This window comes from Otolemur garnettii, unplaced genomic scaffold (genome assembly GCF_000181295.1).
Source record: "Otolemur garnettii isolate 467f Iridium unplaced genomic scaffold, OtoGar3 scaffold00011, whole genome shotgun sequence".
Taxonomy (NCBI): Eukaryota; Metazoa; Chordata; class Mammalia; order Primates; family Galagidae; genus Otolemur; species Otolemur garnettii.
The window spans coordinates 26,281,249-26,297,724 of record NW_003852406.1 but is presented as its reverse complement, the minus strand read 5'-3'; the positions used below and the strand labels follow the sequence as shown (position 1 = coordinate 26,297,724).

General features: G+C 49.6%; 1 protein-coding gene across 1 annotated transcript; it reads left to right on the top strand.

Annotated features, from left to right (window-relative positions):
* Positions 1-2,016: 2,016 nt before the first annotated feature.
* LOC100951412 (cholesterol side-chain cleavage enzyme, mitochondrial) lies at positions 2,017-14,953 on the top strand. Its single transcript, XM_003784501.2, has 9 exons — positions 2,017-2,285; positions 5,763-5,918; positions 8,255-8,454; positions 9,458-9,661; positions 11,118-11,278; positions 13,086-13,252; positions 13,455-13,533; positions 13,984-14,181; positions 14,643-14,953. The coding sequence occupies exons 1-9, from the start codon at positions 2,017-2,019 to the stop codon at positions 14,772-14,774; spliced, it is 1,566 nt and encodes a 521-aa protein (XP_003784549.1). The 3' UTR covers positions 14,775-14,953.
* The last annotated feature ends 1,523 nt before the right edge of the window (positions 14,954-16,476 follow it).

Genomic DNA, 16,476 nt, shown 5'->3' with positions numbered 1-16,476 from the left:
CCAGCCTCATATTGAATTTTAAAATGTAAAATCGTTTAATTTCAAAGTGGGCACTGAAAAGAAAACAAAATTAAAAATATTTACCTCAAAGTACATCTCTCTGACATATTTTGAGATAGCTGCCCCAGAAATAACATTACAAAAGCACACTAAAATGCTTGTTCCAATCTATAGACGATATGCCAAAAGATATGTGTGATTGGAGATTCAATTTGTCTCTAATAGGAAATAAATGGGATAGAAAAACCTGATAGGAAAAACCGAAAAAGCCTTAAGGCTCAACAAAAATCACTCAACTCGCTAGTCCAGGTGACTTCTAAATGGTTTCGCAACCCAACTTCACCTGTGCCGGCTTGAAGACACTAGATTGGGCCTCTATTTACTTCTTTACCCTGGAGTAGATTTTCAGATATTTTCCAGGTCCTGCATTCCAGTAATGGACCTACTCAGACCTAGGGACTTACTCAGCAGGCTTTAGACCTTCTGCAAAGATGGCCTTTCTGACTTTTCAAGGCCTCCAGCAGATGACCTTCAGTCTCTGTCATGGCATGCCCGACACCCTCCCGAGCAACATTATGCTACACTCTGAATTGCTTAAGAAGAGGCCCCTCGCCCTGCTTGGTGAAACCTGCATACATTCCAGTCGGTGACCAGGTTATCCTCAGGACGTGGAGGGAAAGACCTGATGAACAACTCGGAGAAAAGTGGACTGGCCCTGGACATCCAGCCTGTGACCCTCACAGTGGTCATGTTGTCTAGATGACATCACTCCTGCATCAAGCCTTATCCCCCTGAGGAAACCAACAAACTCGAGCCTGCCCAGTGAACTGCACATCTGGAAGAGAGGAGGGTTAAGAGCTTCAGAAGTCAGGATGGGAAGTTTGCTGTTCTCAGACACCTGTGTTTGTTGCTGTGTTCAGTGTGCCCCTTGTTGTCTGTTGTTAACTCTGCTGTGTGTTGCTCCCAGTGTAACTTTAAACCTATCCCTGGATAAATGCAGTACATTGTAGTAATTGTTTCCATTTATAATCTGTTTCATAGAAAAAAATATATTAATAGGAATGGGGAATGAAAGCCCATGTGGTGAGGATAAGATGGAGTCAGTCAGGCTCAGGCCAACATGACACAGCTGGGGTGGTCAGTTTAGGTCCTAAGTGACCTTTACCTCTTGTCTCCTATTCCTACTGTTTTGTAAATTTGCTCCCACCCTAAAGATGCCTATCTTGAGTAGTTTAGATGGGTTGATTTAGGAAATTAAATTTTGAATTATAATGTTATAACAGGTCGCTGAGTTATGTTGAGTATTATTTAAAATGAAGGTTAATGTGGTCTTTGCTTTGAAGTTTTATATATAAAACTGTGATTCTGGAAATGGAAGAACAGAACAGTCTTGGAGAGGCTACTCTCACTGTTGTCCAGATCTGCAGACTGGCTGACAGTGACAGGCAGCCAAACCCTCTTTGGTGACAGGATGATAAAATCACCTAACAATAAATTTCTGAGAAGATATCCTTGTTGTTCAGCAGCTGCTTATAAATAATGGGGCCACACGAAGATGTGTGCTGCCCGCAGGATGGCAAGGTGGCTCTGACCTCCTCCTCCGTTCCTACTACCTGCAATGGCAGGCTGTCTGCACTTTTTGACTACTGTTGGCCGGCACCCAGACCCCACCGTGGGAGCCAGCTGGAGGCTTCCACACAAAGACACGGAGAGGTGTCTCAGGGGTCTGCTAGGGCTGGTGCTGAGGACAGAGACAGAGGGGTATCCCTGTATTTTGGGATCCTCTGTGGCTGCAGAAATTCCAGACTGAGACTTCATACCCTGAGTCTGGGAGGAGCTGTGTGTGGGCTGGAGCCAGGAGGAGGAGGGAAGCCCTCAGGAGGGAGAAAGGAGGCTGAACTTTGTCCAGCTTCTGGCTTAGCCTTGAGCTGGCAGTTATAAGCTTGCTCCTGGCGCTGAGGGCCAGTATCAAGCCCCACTGCTGAGGAGCAGGTACGTGCCAGTTGTGAGCACAGCATGATGGCCAAGGGGCTTCCCCTACGCTCCGTCCTCGTTAAAGGCTGCCAACCCTTCCTGAGTGCCCCCTGTCAGCGCCCCGGGAATCCCAGCGTGCCCACTAGCAAGGGAGCTAGCATCTCCACCCAAAGTCCTCGCCCCTTCAGTGAGATCCCTTCTCCTGGTGACAATGGATGGATAAACCTGTACCGATTCTGGAGGGACAAGGGCATGCACACACTCCACTATCACCACGTCCAGAATTTCCAGAAGTATGGTCCCATTTTCAGGTAAACCTGGCCAAGGGAGAGGGCTGTTGGGATAAGGATGTGGAGGGGCCCAGGCAGACCTGCCATGCTCCCCTGTCTCCAGATGGTCTGTTTTCTGGTTCCAGGCTCCTTTCCACTTTCTGATTTTATTTCTTCCAGGCCTAGGAATGGTGGTGGGAGAAGGGAAATTCTTCCCAGTTCCCAGGCCTGAGGTTTCAACCTGCCCCAGACCCCATTCCCCTTGTAACTTTATGGTGGGAGGGGGTGCAGGAAAACAAGTCCTGCTAAGTCCTCCTTGTATCCATCATCCTCAGGACGCCTTGTAAGGTAAGTTTGTTAGCTCCACGGTCAGAAGAGGAGACCGAGGCTCAGAGAGGTCATCCAGCTAGATTCCTGTCCTGCTTGGAAGACAGGTTTGACTATCTTTTTCTATATCCAGTCCCCAGGACCTGGAAAAAATCAGTTTGACCACCTTTTCCTATATTCCTATATTTTCTGTATTCATTAACAGTGGCTTAATTCCAAGAGCCTATAAACCAGTAAACCAGTTCAGTTACTTATAAGTTACTGACATTGAGTGTTGTTAAAAAGAGATATTCTTAGATTAATGGTAGGTTAACAGTGAGGAAGTGAAATAATGTGAAAATTGCTAAGGAATTCAAGGATAGGGTTAAATTACTATGGGTTGGCTGGGTCCACAGTTTTAGCAGTTTTTGAGCAACCTTCAAGCCACACCTGGGTCCTTTACTCGGAGCCCAGTACAGAGGGATGGGAGACCATGTACGGGGTGGTTTGGGCTGTTAGGGGACACAGGAGCAACAATAGACTTTACTTTAAGTGAAAGGGTCTTTACAATTCAAAGAATTCTAATGGGCTGTTTGTGAAGGTGGTACACAAAGGTCATGTTGGCTTAGGATGGAAGGGCCAGCTTGTTTGTGTTGGGATCTAAGCTGCTACCCCCTTTATCTCTGCTTCCTCCCCTCTCCCTACTTCCTAGCCCTCACTAGGAACTCCTTGTTTTAAAGCTCCTTTCTGTTTGTTTCTGAGTCACTTTTATCTGAATCTTGCAACATGCCCTTGAAGTTAGTGTTATCCTCATTTTACAGGTGGGAAAACTGAGGCCCAGTGAGCAGAAGGGTCTTATCAATGTTACACGGCTCATAAGGGCACAGCCAGGGCCGGAGCTGAAATGGTCTAGTTCTGTGTGTTGCCGTGCTGTGACTTTTAACCTAGCAATGATACATTTCTTAATAGATGCAAGGAATTTAAAAGACAACTTTTGTGTGGTTTTCCTCTAATACAAAGGATTGTTTTTGCTTTTTAAAAAAGCTATTTAGAAGCACAAATGAGAAATAGAAGTTGGTTACAATCTCAACTTTGATAATATTTAAGCATCGTTATGAATACATTCTATATGCTCTACGGCGTTTCAGAACAGTGCATCAGGGACTTCTTTCCTTTCTTCTCTAATATAAATTAAAAGGCAGTGTAATAGTCCATAGTTTGGATAATTTTAGTCAGTTTTTAGAGGTCTATTCTGATGCTGGGATGGGATAAATATCCCCATCCATCAGGCAGTGTTGCTGTGTCAGATCATTGCCTTGGGCTGGAGTCCCAGAAGTGGAATGGATAATAATAAGAGCAGTTCAAGGACTTGGTTGAGCTGGGGTGGGGGTCTGGGGCTAGTGTAAGGACACATGGTGGCTGGAAAAACACAGGGGATTTTCTGGGAGGCCACAGAACAAGTGAAGGCCTGAGACTTGGGAGAGTAGGTAGGCTTTCTGGCTCTGGGTGTAGGCAGCACTGTCAGGCTTGGTGCCCATAGCTCAGTGGTTAAGGCACCAGCCACATACACCAGGGCTAGAGGGTTCAAACCCAGCCTGGGCTTGCTAAACAACAATGACAACTACAAAAAAAACAAAACAAACAAACAAAAAAAAGCATCTGGGCGTGGTGGTGGGTGCCTATAGCTCCAGCTACTTGGGAGGCTGAGGCAAGAGCATTGCTTAAGCCCAAGAGTTTGAGGTTGCTGTGAGGTGTGATGCGACGGCACTTTACCGAGGGCGACATAGTGAAACTCTGTCTCAAAAACAAAAACAAAAACAAAAACAAAAAAGACAGCCCTGTCAGAGAGAGAACTTGGAGCGTACTTGGCTTGTATCTGTATTCTTAATGATATTTTCCCTTAAAATACATCTTGGATTAACTTTCTTAGGCAAAAGGCAGAAGCAAGCAAGAAGCAGAATCCTCTTGCTGTTTTGTAGTAAATAGACAATAGAAACTTGGCTTAGACAATAAAACTACTATTTGACAGTTTTGGAAACTAGAAGTTAGCAAGGTGTTGGCAAGGTTGGTTTCTCCTGAGGCCTCTCTGTCTCTCTGGTGTGTAGATGGCCGCCTTCTCCCTGGGGCATCACATGGCCTTTCCTCTGTGTATGGCTGTGTCCTAATTGCCTCTTCATACATTTTTTTTTAATTTTTTTAGAGACGAAATCTCACTTTGTCGCCCTCGGTAGAGTGCTGTAGAATCACAGCTCACAGCAACCTCCAGCTCTTGGGCTTAGGAGATTCTCTTGCCTCAGCCTCCTGAGTAGCTGGGAATACAGGTGCCCGCCACAATGCTCAGCTTTATTTTTTTTGTTGTTGTTGCAGTTTGGCCAGTGCTGGTTTCGAACCTGCCACCCTCAGTATATGGGGCCAGCACCCTATTCACGGAGTTATAGGCACTGCCCACCTCTTCGTACATTTTAATAGAGACAGTCTTCAGAGAGCTTTGTGTGCCCTGCCTGTCTGTGTGCTCAGGGCCTGATGTTTTGTCACAGTTTTATTTTAACAGAGAGGAAGTGTGTATTGTTGGCTCCATCTGACTCCTGGGAGAAGGGTGGCCACTCCCCAGATTTCATTCCTAGAACCCGCATGCACTTTGGCTTCAGATATGGCCTCCCTAGTGTGCCCCAGTGAGTCACTCCAGTGGTATCATGGATATGTGCCTTGGTTCTGAGCTCTGTGAGTGAGTGCAAAGCTGGGCCTGCTGCCAGAATAGACACAGGAAGTGGTGATCATAAAGCTGTCACTCATAAAATTCTTAGTAAAGGTCACACCCATTTATTCATATCATCTGTCCTTGAGCAACCTTGTGAGACAGGCACTATACAGTGGAGCCTCTGTAGCTGACCATCTCCCTACACTGGCCTAATTTTCACAGAGCAACTGTGTACCACATGTACATATCATATCAGTACCGTAGGCCTAGGTCCTTATGTTGACCACCTCCGTGTGTTGACTAGTTTGTTACAGTCCCTTAGGTGGTCAAGTTACAGAGGTTCTACTGTATTTGTCTCCACTTTATAGAAGAGGAAGCAGAAATTCAGAGTGATTAAGGGCCTTGCCTCACGTCACACTATCAGTAAATCGTGGAACCTTAAGGCAGTTGTGCTAAGACTGTGGCCATGGCCCTTCTCAGATCCTTCCATCAACCTCTCTCCCTCACCACTCCAGGGAGAAGCTCGGCCCCATTGAATCAGTTTACATCATCGACCCGGAAGACGTGGCTCTTCTGTTTAAATCTGAGGGTCCCAAACCAGAGCGGTATCTCATCCCCCCCTGGGTTGCCTATCATGAGTATTACCAGAGACCCGTGGGAGTCCTGCTTAAGTGAGTCTTGGGCCATCTGCCAGGGACTGGGGGGAGGTGATGGGGATCTGTGGAGAGGGGAGGGGCTGGGGATGAGGGCCTGGGGCCAGGCTCGTCCTGCATGTCCTGGCAGGTCCTTTAGGCAAATCCTTTCTATTCTCTTGTCTCCTGAAAATGATGGTAATGATGAACTACCCTGCCACCTCTGGAAAAATGATCAGGCTAAAGAGCTTAATGAATAATTGAAGACCTCTCAGAGTTCTTGTTTACTAGTTCACGACTGAGTCCCACCTTACTGGGTACTGTCGCTAGTCCTTGCACAGGTGCTGGAGAGACAATGACTCTCCCCGGGAGTCCCACACAGCTGAAGGGGGCAGTGGGAAACGGACAAATCAGTGTGTTTAAGTGTAGTGGATTCTAGTTTCAAAAATTTAAAATGTGATCATGCCAAGTGATATTGAGGCTATGGAGCAACTGTGGGACCCATTGCTGGTAGGAGTGTAAATTCTGCCACTACTTTAGAAATGGTTGGATATTATCTCCTAACATTGAATATTCACAGACCTGTGACACAGCAATTTTGATTTCTAGGACGTATTTCAAAGACTGTTCCCCTGGAGGGACATGCACTAGAATGTTTTGCAGTAGTGCTGTTCATAATAGCAAAAATCAGGAGACCACTAAGTGCCCAACAGGAATGCGAATGAACGAATAGTGGTCTATACCAACTACAATACAGATGGTTCTTAGACAAAGATGACTGAATAAAGGCCACAAAATAAGTGAAGGCCTGAGACTTGGGAAGGTAGCTAGGCTTTCTGGCTCCGTAGTTAAGGCAGCACTGTTCCCCAAAGCATGACAGCCTTTTAAAACTTGATCTTAGCTAAAAGGCCAAGAAGCAATGTGACAGCCTTTTTAAAGAAGTTGAAAACAAGTATACCTTTTTAGAAAATATTTCTTAGAAATAAATGTAGTTCATACAAAACTATATGAGAGGTTTAGGGATAAAATCTGGGTCAGGATCCACAAGGAGAGGAGGCCAGCCCAGGGATGAAGGATAGATTTTAAATAATTAATTAAATAATTAAAGGAGCAGAATGGAGTCTGACCAGAAGTCAGCCCCTCTAACACAGTGTCAAGGGTTTTTTATTAGTGTAGTTGGAATGTGGGAGGGGGTCATGAGAGGTGAGGGAAGTCATCTTTCCTGCAGAGTGAACAGTGCTATGTCTGAGACTGATTTTACAATTACTGCCTTCTGCGAAAGGTGTTAATCTTACACCAGGGCAGTATCTCTAGTGCCAGCCAGGATGAGAGTAGGAGATGCTGGTGTTTCCCAGGAACACTGGCCTTGAAGCATTTCAGGAGGGTGGGAAGGAGATTGCTGTGCCCATGCCATTTGGTCTCTGATCTGCTTTCTGTCACTAGCTGTCCTCCAAGAATAGCTATACCCTTGTCAGGGTCATGAGGATTTACAGGAGTGTAGGAAGAGGGTTGCCATAATCATAAAATTTCGATTCTGGCCTGCTTTCTTTTGCTACCTGTCTCCCAAATAGCTGTACATTTGTCAAAGTTCTGGAGATTTCTTCCCCACATTATAAACAAAAGAGAGCAAAGGATTCAGGTTGGCAGTCCCCTTAGAGGGGGACAAAGGGGATGGAAGGATTAAGTAGGCAAATATAAGTCCTTAGTTTTCATGGAAGGTGAAAAGTGTATAATAATATTATTATAAACAGCAAAAAAAAAAAAAAAAAGGAAGGAAGGAAGGAAGGAAGGAAAAAAAAAAAAAAAAGAAAAAAGAAAAAACACTCCCCAAATTACAAACAGAGCTTCACATGGATCAACTTTCAGGTGTGCTGTGAACGAAAATTTATGATTAACCCAGTTCTAGGCACCTGAAGTTTCCCACCAATTGAATAATGGGACTCTGTGGGGATGCAGGGACGAAGAGCTCAGTCAATTCTGTCTCTGCAAGAGTCAGAAAAGGTGATCCAGATGAGCTCTTCAGTGGCAAAGGTGAGCTTTGGCCAGGAGGAAGGGGAAGTGGCGTGGAAGGTGTGCTTTTAGCCAAGGCAAAGACTGGAGATCTCGAAAGTTACTCAGAGGGTATAAGAATGTGAGTTTCTGGTTTGCAGCAGGAGCAGCGGGGGTGGGGGTGGGGTGGGGGTGGGGTTTCCTCCTTCACCCTCTTTGTTCCTTTCTCCTCTCCCGGGCCAAGCAGAGCAGGGAGGAGGTGAAGACAGGGGCCTTGATAGGAGCGCTGGGTGCTCTGAGCTGTGGCTCAAGCCATGGGAGAGCCAAGTCAGCCCCCAGGCCTGGGGTCTGTGACCATGAGGGCCTGAGGGCCCATGTTTTCTCAGGAAGTCAGAAGCCTGGAAGAGAGACCGGGTGGCCCTGAACCAGGAGGTGATGGCTCCAGAGACCATCAAGAACTTTGTGCCTCTGATGGATGCAGTGTCTCAGGACTTCGTCGGTGTCCTGAACAGGCGCATCAAGCAGCAGGGCTTTGAGAAGTTCTCAGGGGACATCAGTGATGACCTGTTCCGCTTTGCCTTTGAGAGTAAGGGGCTTGTATCTGGCTGGCAGTGGGTCTGGGGGTAGGAGAACCCAGCGTTCACTCTTTTACCTTGAGACCGAGCACAGTCCCTGCAGAAGCATTGAGATTGGCTTCTGGGATGAGATGTTGATCACATCCTCCACCATCAACTGCCTAGAGGGAGCTGCACATTCTTCTCATCTGGTACTCATGCAGTGGGGATGAGGGTCCTCAAAGTATAAGCCCCTATTGCCACTCTCCTCCAAAACCCAGAGGTTGGATTAGCTCTTCATTCTGCAAGACATTTTCCCTGCGGACATAGACCTTCAAAGTCTGGTAGGGGAGAAGAGGGCTGGGTGGTTAATCTAAGTTAGGCCTTGAAGAATAGGCAGGAGTTTTCTAGGTGAGGGAAGGAAGGCAGTTGGTACAGACAGAGGGAATGACCTGTGCAAAGGCCCTGAAGCCCGTGGTCACTGCAGGAGACGTGGGGTGGCTAGAGCTTGACATGAAACCAGCACTCAAATTCCTTACCCGGTAGGTGAGAAACACTTGAGGTTGTTGTAACTTCTAAGGTCCAGCCAAATTGGGTCTTGGATGGCTAATTACCCAGGGACTTACGTCCTTCAATCTCCCACCTGACCTGTTTTCAGGACGTATTTAGCCAATTTAGTCATTATAGGTGAGAAATCTCTCTTGGTGGAAGGGTGGGCGGAGCAGATTCATCCCAACCTGGGCCTCTCCTGGCTCTGCTGGAGACCCTGCTTTCCATCTAGGGACCCCTTCCTAGGGTCTGCCACATGCCCCTCTGAAGTACCTAAGGGGGTGTCAGAAGTCAGCTTTCCTCAGACCTGCATTCTCAGCCCTTGGGACTCAGGCCTCAGTTTCTTTCCTGAAGGAGGATGAGGGTGGGGGTGAGGGGGTCCTGTGTGGTGTGGGGTCAGGTGGGAAGGTGAGGAGTCCCTGGGAGCCGAGACTCTCGGATACCCGGGTCAGAAGGGGCTTCTCAGCCTCTGCTTCCCCCCTGCAGATATCACCAATGTCATGTTTGGGGAGCGCCTGGGGATGCTGGAGGAGATCGTGGACCCCGAGGCCCAGCGGTTCATTGACGCTGTGTACAAGATGTTCCACACCAGCGTCCCCATGCTCAACATCCCCCCAGAACTGTTCCGTCTGCTTAGGACCAAGACCTGGAGGGACCACGCAGATGCATGGGATGTGATTTTCAGTAAAGGTGAGAAAATCACCCCGGCTGTGCCCTGGGCAGTCAAGCATGAGGCCTGGGAGAGACCTGTCTGCTCAGGCTGGACCTCTTTGCCCCAAGCTATAGCAATGGGCAGTGACTTGCTGAGTAGGAAAGCCACCCTCTGGTAGTCAGGGATGGGTGTTAGGAGGGCCTTGGAACTCCTGGCAATGGTGGGCTGAAGGCCGACGACTGGGGATGATTAGAATTTTTTGATGAAAGAAGAGCAGAGATGTCCATGATAATTCTTTTTTTTTTTTTTTTTTTCCTTGGGGTGACCTGGTGAACTCTGATCTCAAAGTAAGCATAAACTAAGTTGTGCTCTAGTAACAAATAATCCCAAATCCAGGAACTTAAACAATGAGGGTTTATTGCTCCCTCCCCAGCAGGGGGCTCTGTTCTTTAACATCATTGTCCTTTCTAGGACTCAGGCTGATGGAGCCCCCGATAATTCTTTAAAGCAGCAGTCCCCGACATTTTTGGCACCAAGGACAGGTCTCATGGAAGACAATTTTTCCAGGGACTGGCGGTGGGGGGCATCACATCCTCATAAGGAGTGTGCATCCCTTCCATGCACAGTTTACAGTAGGGTTCTCACTCCTATGTGAATCTACACTTATCTGACAGGAGGTGGTGAATGCAGGTGATGGGGACCCGCTGTAAATACAGAAGACGCTTCACTTGCTCATCTGCCACTCACCTCCTGCAGCGTGGCCCAGTTCTTAACAGGCCATGGACTGGTACTGGTCCATGGCCCAGGGAATGGGGACCGAGCTTTAAGAGAGCTCATGATGCCCAGAGGGTAGAGGCCAATATCTGAGCCAGGGCTGTGCTAGGTGACAGGGATGGGGTGAGCTGGGGGCTAGGACTTGGGTGGGAGGATGGGAAGATGGATTGGAGAAGGCTGGATGGGGTTTGGTGGAGGCACCTTACACCCATGTGATCTTGCCCCTGTTTCCTTATCTGTAAAATGGAGATACTGTCACATACCCCAAGGATTCATTGAAAACCCAGGTAAGAGGCTCGGCGCCTATAGCTCAACCGGCTAAGGCGCCAGCCACGTACACCTAAGGTGGCGGGTTCGAATCCCCAGCCCGGACCCGCCAAACAACAATGATGGCTGCAACCAAAAATAGCCGGGCGTTGTGGCGGGCGCCTGTGGTCCCAGCTGCTTGGGAGGCGGAGGCAGGAGACTCGCTTGAGCCCAGGAGTTGGAGGTTGCTGTGAGCTGTAATGCCACGGCACTCTACCCAGGGGGACAGCTTGAGGCACTGTCTCAAAAAAAAAAAAGAAAACCCAGGTAAGAAAGGCTTAGTACAGAGCAAGCGCTCAGTGAAATGGCAGCCGTCCCAGCCCCAAGCCCTCTGCACCACCTCAGCAGAGAGCACCCTCCTTCTGCCCATCTACAGGGGACTTCACTCTCTTTTTCTCTTCTCCTGTGCCACAGCTGACAAGTACACCCAGAACTTCTACTGGGACGTGCGAAAAAAAAGAGACCTCAGCAACAATTACCCCGGCATCCTCTACCGACTCCTGGGAAACACCACACTGCCCTTTGAGGACATCAAGGCCAACATTACTGAGATGCTGGCAGGAGGTGTGGACACGGTGAGGTGGCCACATCTTGTGCCCTCCTGTGTCCGTATGCCCCATCCCCATCTGGCTGCCTTGTTATTTTACCTTAATTATGTCTTTAAATGTTCTGTCTCCTAGAATCTCTCAGAGGTACTAGGGGTTAGGACTGTGAATGTGGCGGGGGGTGAGGGGGGGACATGATTCAGTTACAGGGAGGCAGCTATGTGAATGGATGACCACCATGCCATCGTGGAGCTGCCATGATGGGTATACACCAGCCAAGTCAGGGAGGAAGCCCTGTGGAGGGTTAAACTTCAACTTGTGTCTTGAAGTTAGTTGCCAGGAGGCAAGAAGGAGTAGCATTTCAGGATGAGAAGGAGCATGTGTCAAGGCCCTGGTTTAACACCCTCCTTTCCCAGCTATTATCCCTCCATTACACTCTGATGGAGAAGTTTCCATTGCAGTGGGAGGCTGAACATGGAGCTTTTGAGCATATTTTATACATAGTTCATTGTCAGGTATGTAGAAGAGAGAGCCAAAAGTCCCTCATCAAAGAAGCTGTTACCATGTGGTTACATTTATTATGCACAGACTTTGGCAGGCAGGGTCCTAAGCTTTTCACATTTACTATCTCATTTAATATTCACAAACAACACCATGGAATATGTTGTTATTATCCCCCTCTTAAGATGGGGGAACTAGGACACAGAGAGGTTAAGTAACTTGGTCAAGGTCACACAGCTAGTAACTTAAGTTAACTACCTGATTAAACAAGTATCTTCAAGTGCCTCCTCTGTGGCAGGCCTGGAGGTACCAAGACAAACACACATGTTTGGATGGAGTCTTGGAGAAGGAGCATACACTTGCTTCTTGGGTGGGGAAGGGCATTCCCGGAAGAGGAACTTCTGGGGCAGACTTTGGGTTCCAGAGCTGTGTGTGTTCCACACAGTGAGGGCAGAAGGGCAGTTGGGGAGAGGTGGGATGGGAGGTGGATGAACAACAGATGGGTGTCAAGGGGTCCCGTGGAATAGGCCTGACCCTCCACTCTTCATCTGGAGGCGCTGGAAGCCAGGAAGATTTTAAACTGGGAAGGGCCTGGGTGATGTTTTTTTCACTGCTGTTCCTGCTGGGAGGAGGGAGGAGTGTGTCTAAGCCTCTTGGACAAAAATACGGCCCTTGGTAAGACATGGTGCCAACAACTCATATCCTAGCCACAGGAGAGCAGGCTGCTCCAGGCTGGGGCCTCATGTGGGCTTAGTTTGTCATTACTGAGGAATCTGGGACCTCTAGAAAAGGGCTAATGGTCACAGCCTCTGATTTACATGGAGATCAGCTGGTTAATCTCAGCATATACCTCATGCTGATTGAAACACTGATAGAAAACAGCTCTGGCTGGTCTGGCTTCCTTGTCTCTGAATCTTTAAGCAGATATTGCTAAACAAATGCTAAAGTTTGGGGAAAGTCTATTGTTTAAAAAGTGTTTCAAAAGGAATGGCAGTCATTCCAGAGTACAATCAGTACAGAAGGAGAGGATATTCCAGAGGCTCTAAAGGCCTCTGGAATTCTTTGGAAGAAAGCATTGGCTGGGGAGATGGGCAAGTATTGATAAAATGAGAGATGGAGGCAGGGACAATTGCTTCTCCAGACATTCCTGCCTGGGTGGCAAGAAAATCTTGAACACTTGCCTTTTGGATTATGCTTCATGTGGTCTTGGAGGTTGGGATGAAGGTTGGGGGGAGAGAGGTTCTTGGAAACAAAAATTTAGTGTGCATCACAGACCTCAGTGTGCCCCAGAGTGACAGCACCTTCTGGTCTTCTGCACCCTCGCACTCCCTTCCAGACATCTATAACCCTGCAGTGGCACTTGTATGAGATGGGACGCAACCTCAAGGTACAGAATATGCTGCGGGCAGAGGTCCTGGCTGCCCGGCGCCAGGCACAGGGAGACCTGGTCCAGATGCTGCAGTTGGTCCCGCTCCTCAAAGCCAGCATAAAAGAGACACTGAGGCAAGCCCATACCCACCCCTGTCCCCCACAACTCTAACCACTGGGCAGCCAGGCTGGTGCACGGGGAAAGGATTGGTGTAAGGGTGGGCTGGTGGAGGAGGTCCCCTGGGCTGCCACATCTGGGGCTGACATGCCACGCTGGTGTGTGGGAATTGGGGGTGAAGAGGCTGTGTCCAGACTTCAGGACCATCTTCTCCTGCAGACTCCACCCCATCTCGGTGACCCTGCAGAGGTATATTGCAAACGACTTGATTCTTCAAGATTACATGATTCCTGCCAAGGTAGGTGCAGCGAAGGGGCTGCAGGAGGTGCCAGTCAGACAGAGAGAGTTGGGGGCAGCCTGCAGTTACAGATTGAAAGTGGTGCAGGGGTCATGGTAGGGCTCACGTCAGCAGTAGTCCAAGTTTGGATGAAGGGCAGAGGGAGCGGGCATGATGGGTGTGACCTTTGGAATGGTGCTGGAGCCCAGAGTTAGCAGGTAGGTCTGCCTGAGTCTCAGGGGGCCCCTAGGCCTGAGGTAAGGGCAGAATAGTCCTTTGGGTCATTCCGGCCTGTGTCTTCAGCCATCCATCTCCATTTAGTGGGTGAGGCTCATGGAGGGCAAAATGTCCTGTCCTGAATAACTGGGTGGCCACACTGGGGAGTGGGGTAGGTGCCTGGGGAATCTGGGTGTTGTGCTCAGGGCTATGGGCTGGTGGGGCCTACTCAGACCTCTGATTACCTTGCCCCAGACATTGGTGCAGGTGTCTAACTACGCCCTGGGCCGAGAACCCAAATTCTTCCACAACCCGGAGACCTTTGACCCAACCCGTTGGCTGAGCAAAGATAAGAACATCACCCACTTCCGGAACCTGGGCTTTGGGTGGGGTGTGCGGCAGTGTCTGGGCAGGCGGATCGCCGAGGTTGAGATGACCACCTTCCTTATCCATGTAAGTCAACTCAGGGGCATCTGGGCACCCTGGGCTGGCCTTGGCCTTAAGGAAGGCACCAGCCCTCCTTATCTCTGTCCAGAGTCCAGGGAGTGCAGGACTAGGGCACATGTGCCTCTGACGACTTGCCCTGGTTCTTTCCCACAACTCCTTGCTGCCCTCTGTGGGGCTCAACCACTCATACCCACTGATGTCCCCTGGCCATCCATTCCCCACTGTGGTGATGGGTCAGGCTAGGGGGGTTGTAGACTAGTTAAGGTTACGGTCTAAATCAAGGGAACAAAGCATGAATGGTGCATTTTCAGGCACTGAACAGGGTTAATTAGGAGCCAGTGTTGAGCCCCTAGAAGCTCCTCAAATCACACCCAGTGGGCGCAGCCTACAGGTGAAGGAGGCTGGCCCAGGAAGACAGATTCTCCTTTGCCCTGGCCTGCCCCAAGCCCACCGCCTTTCTTTTTCAGATGCTGGAGAACTTTAGAATTGAAGTCCAAAATCTCAGTGACGTGGGTACCACGTTCAACCTCATCCTGATGCCTGATAAGCCCATCATCTTCACCTTCCGGCCCTTCACTCAGGACCCAAGCCAGGCGTGATCAGAGAGGATGGCCAGAGTCATGTGGGAGAAAGGCTGGGGGAGGGCCCCATTGGGGTCCTGCATCTTCAGTCCTCTGTCCCCAGGCCTGCACCATCTGCCCACCCACTGAACAGGTGCATTGGGTTCTCAGGGTCACCTGCCCCAGCCCAGTTGACCTGCTCTTCTTCACCCACCCCATGAAGACAATAAATGGCTGAGCAATGCAATGTTTTCACTTCAGTTAGGCTCCTAAGGGGTTCATCAGTCCCATGGGGATGCTCCCTGACCCTGGGTCAACAGTGGGATCCGGGGCATCCTTGGAGATCCAAGGCAGCAATACTTGAGGGCATCTTTGCTATGACCCACCTACCCACAGCAGCTCAGGAGCCAGCAGGATCAGACTTGGGGCTCCCTGGGGCAGGGGGTCAGGTGAGGGGGGCATTACTGCCACGATGCTGGGAGTTACGGAAGCATCCGTCAAAGAGATGAAGGAACTTGTGGGTTCTGCAGAGAGGACTGGGCGGCCTGAGAGGTGTGGGCCAGTCCTGCCTTCCCGGGTGGGCCCGCCTGGCAAGGGATGAGGCTCACAGAGGGCTCTACTTGGCTGAACTCTGGGTGGGAGTCGCCTGTGGAGTCATGAGGACTTTCTGCCAAGGTCCAGACAGAGTTTTGGGGATGTCTAGGGCTGAGGATGGGAGAGGTGACACCATGTCTCCTAGGTGCTGGTAGGAAGTAGCATCCCTGGGGATAAGAGGCCAGCATGTTTCCTCTACTCCCCCTGGCTTTCCTCTGGGCTTGCCTCAGACCTCATCTTCTTGCTCCAGGGGAACATGCCCCTTGTCCAGGTCCTGGGCAGTAGGCAGGGACAGCATTATTTGGACTGTAGAACACTGGTCTCAATTTCAGCTCCCTTAACTCCCTCTGAGTTCCACATTTCCTGACTCGTCCTGACCCTTGGCTAGCTGAGTCTAAGTTCTGCAGGCAGACTGGGGAGCTAGTCCAGCTTGGATAGTGGGCTGGTGGGCTTGGCATCTCTACAGGTCCACAGGTTCTGGCTCCACTTAAGGAGCCTTCATCCCTCACCAGGCAACCTTCCTTCCCTGTTGTCTTTTTCTCTCCTTCCTGTTTCCTTTATCTCCTCTGGGTTTGAGTCACCTTTAACTCACAAATATTAGATCCTGGCTCGGCGCCTGCGGCTCAAGCGGCTAAGGCGCCAGCCACATACACCTAAGGTGGCGGGTTCGAATCCCCAGCCCGGGCCCGCCAGACAACAATGATGGCTGCAACTAAAAAATGGCCGGGCGTTGTGGCCGGCGCCTGTAGTCCCAGCTACTTGGGAGGCTGAGGCAGGAGACTCGCTTGAACCCAGGAGTTGGAGGTTGCTATGAGCTGTGATGCCATGGCACTCTACCCAGGGGGATAGCTTGAGGCTCCGTCTCAAAAAAAAAACACAAAAAACAAAAACAAATATTAGATCCTTACTATAAAAGAGGTCAAATTCTGCATGGGACAGATAGGGAAAGCAAAGTCCAGAGAGATTGCTTGGGCCACCTGAGGGCATACAAGCACACTTGCAGCTAGAATCCAGGCCTCCTGACTCTCAGTGGGAACCTCCTTTCCCTGGTCCCAGCTGCTCTCCTATCCCTGGCTACATCTGGGCCTAACATTGCCAACTCAGCCCATCATAGTTAACAGGACAGCTCACACTGATTTGTAATTGA

What these genes read in the sequence shown, in the direction of transcription:
- LOC100951412 (XM_003784501.2), top strand. Translation starts at nt 2,017, where the DNA reads ATGATGGCCAAGGGGCTTCCCCTACGCTCCGTCCTCGTTAAAGGCTGC. An exon ending in GTTCCGCTTTGCCTTTGAGA is followed by an intron (nt 8,455 to 9,457) that starts GTAAGGGGCTTG and finishes TCCCCCCTGCAG; the next exon opens with ATATCACCAATGTCATGTTT. An exon ending in GGATGTGATTTTCAGTAAAG is followed by an intron (nt 9,662 to 11,117) that starts GTGAGAAAATCA and finishes CCTGTGCCACAG; the next exon opens with CTGACAAGTACACCCAGAAC.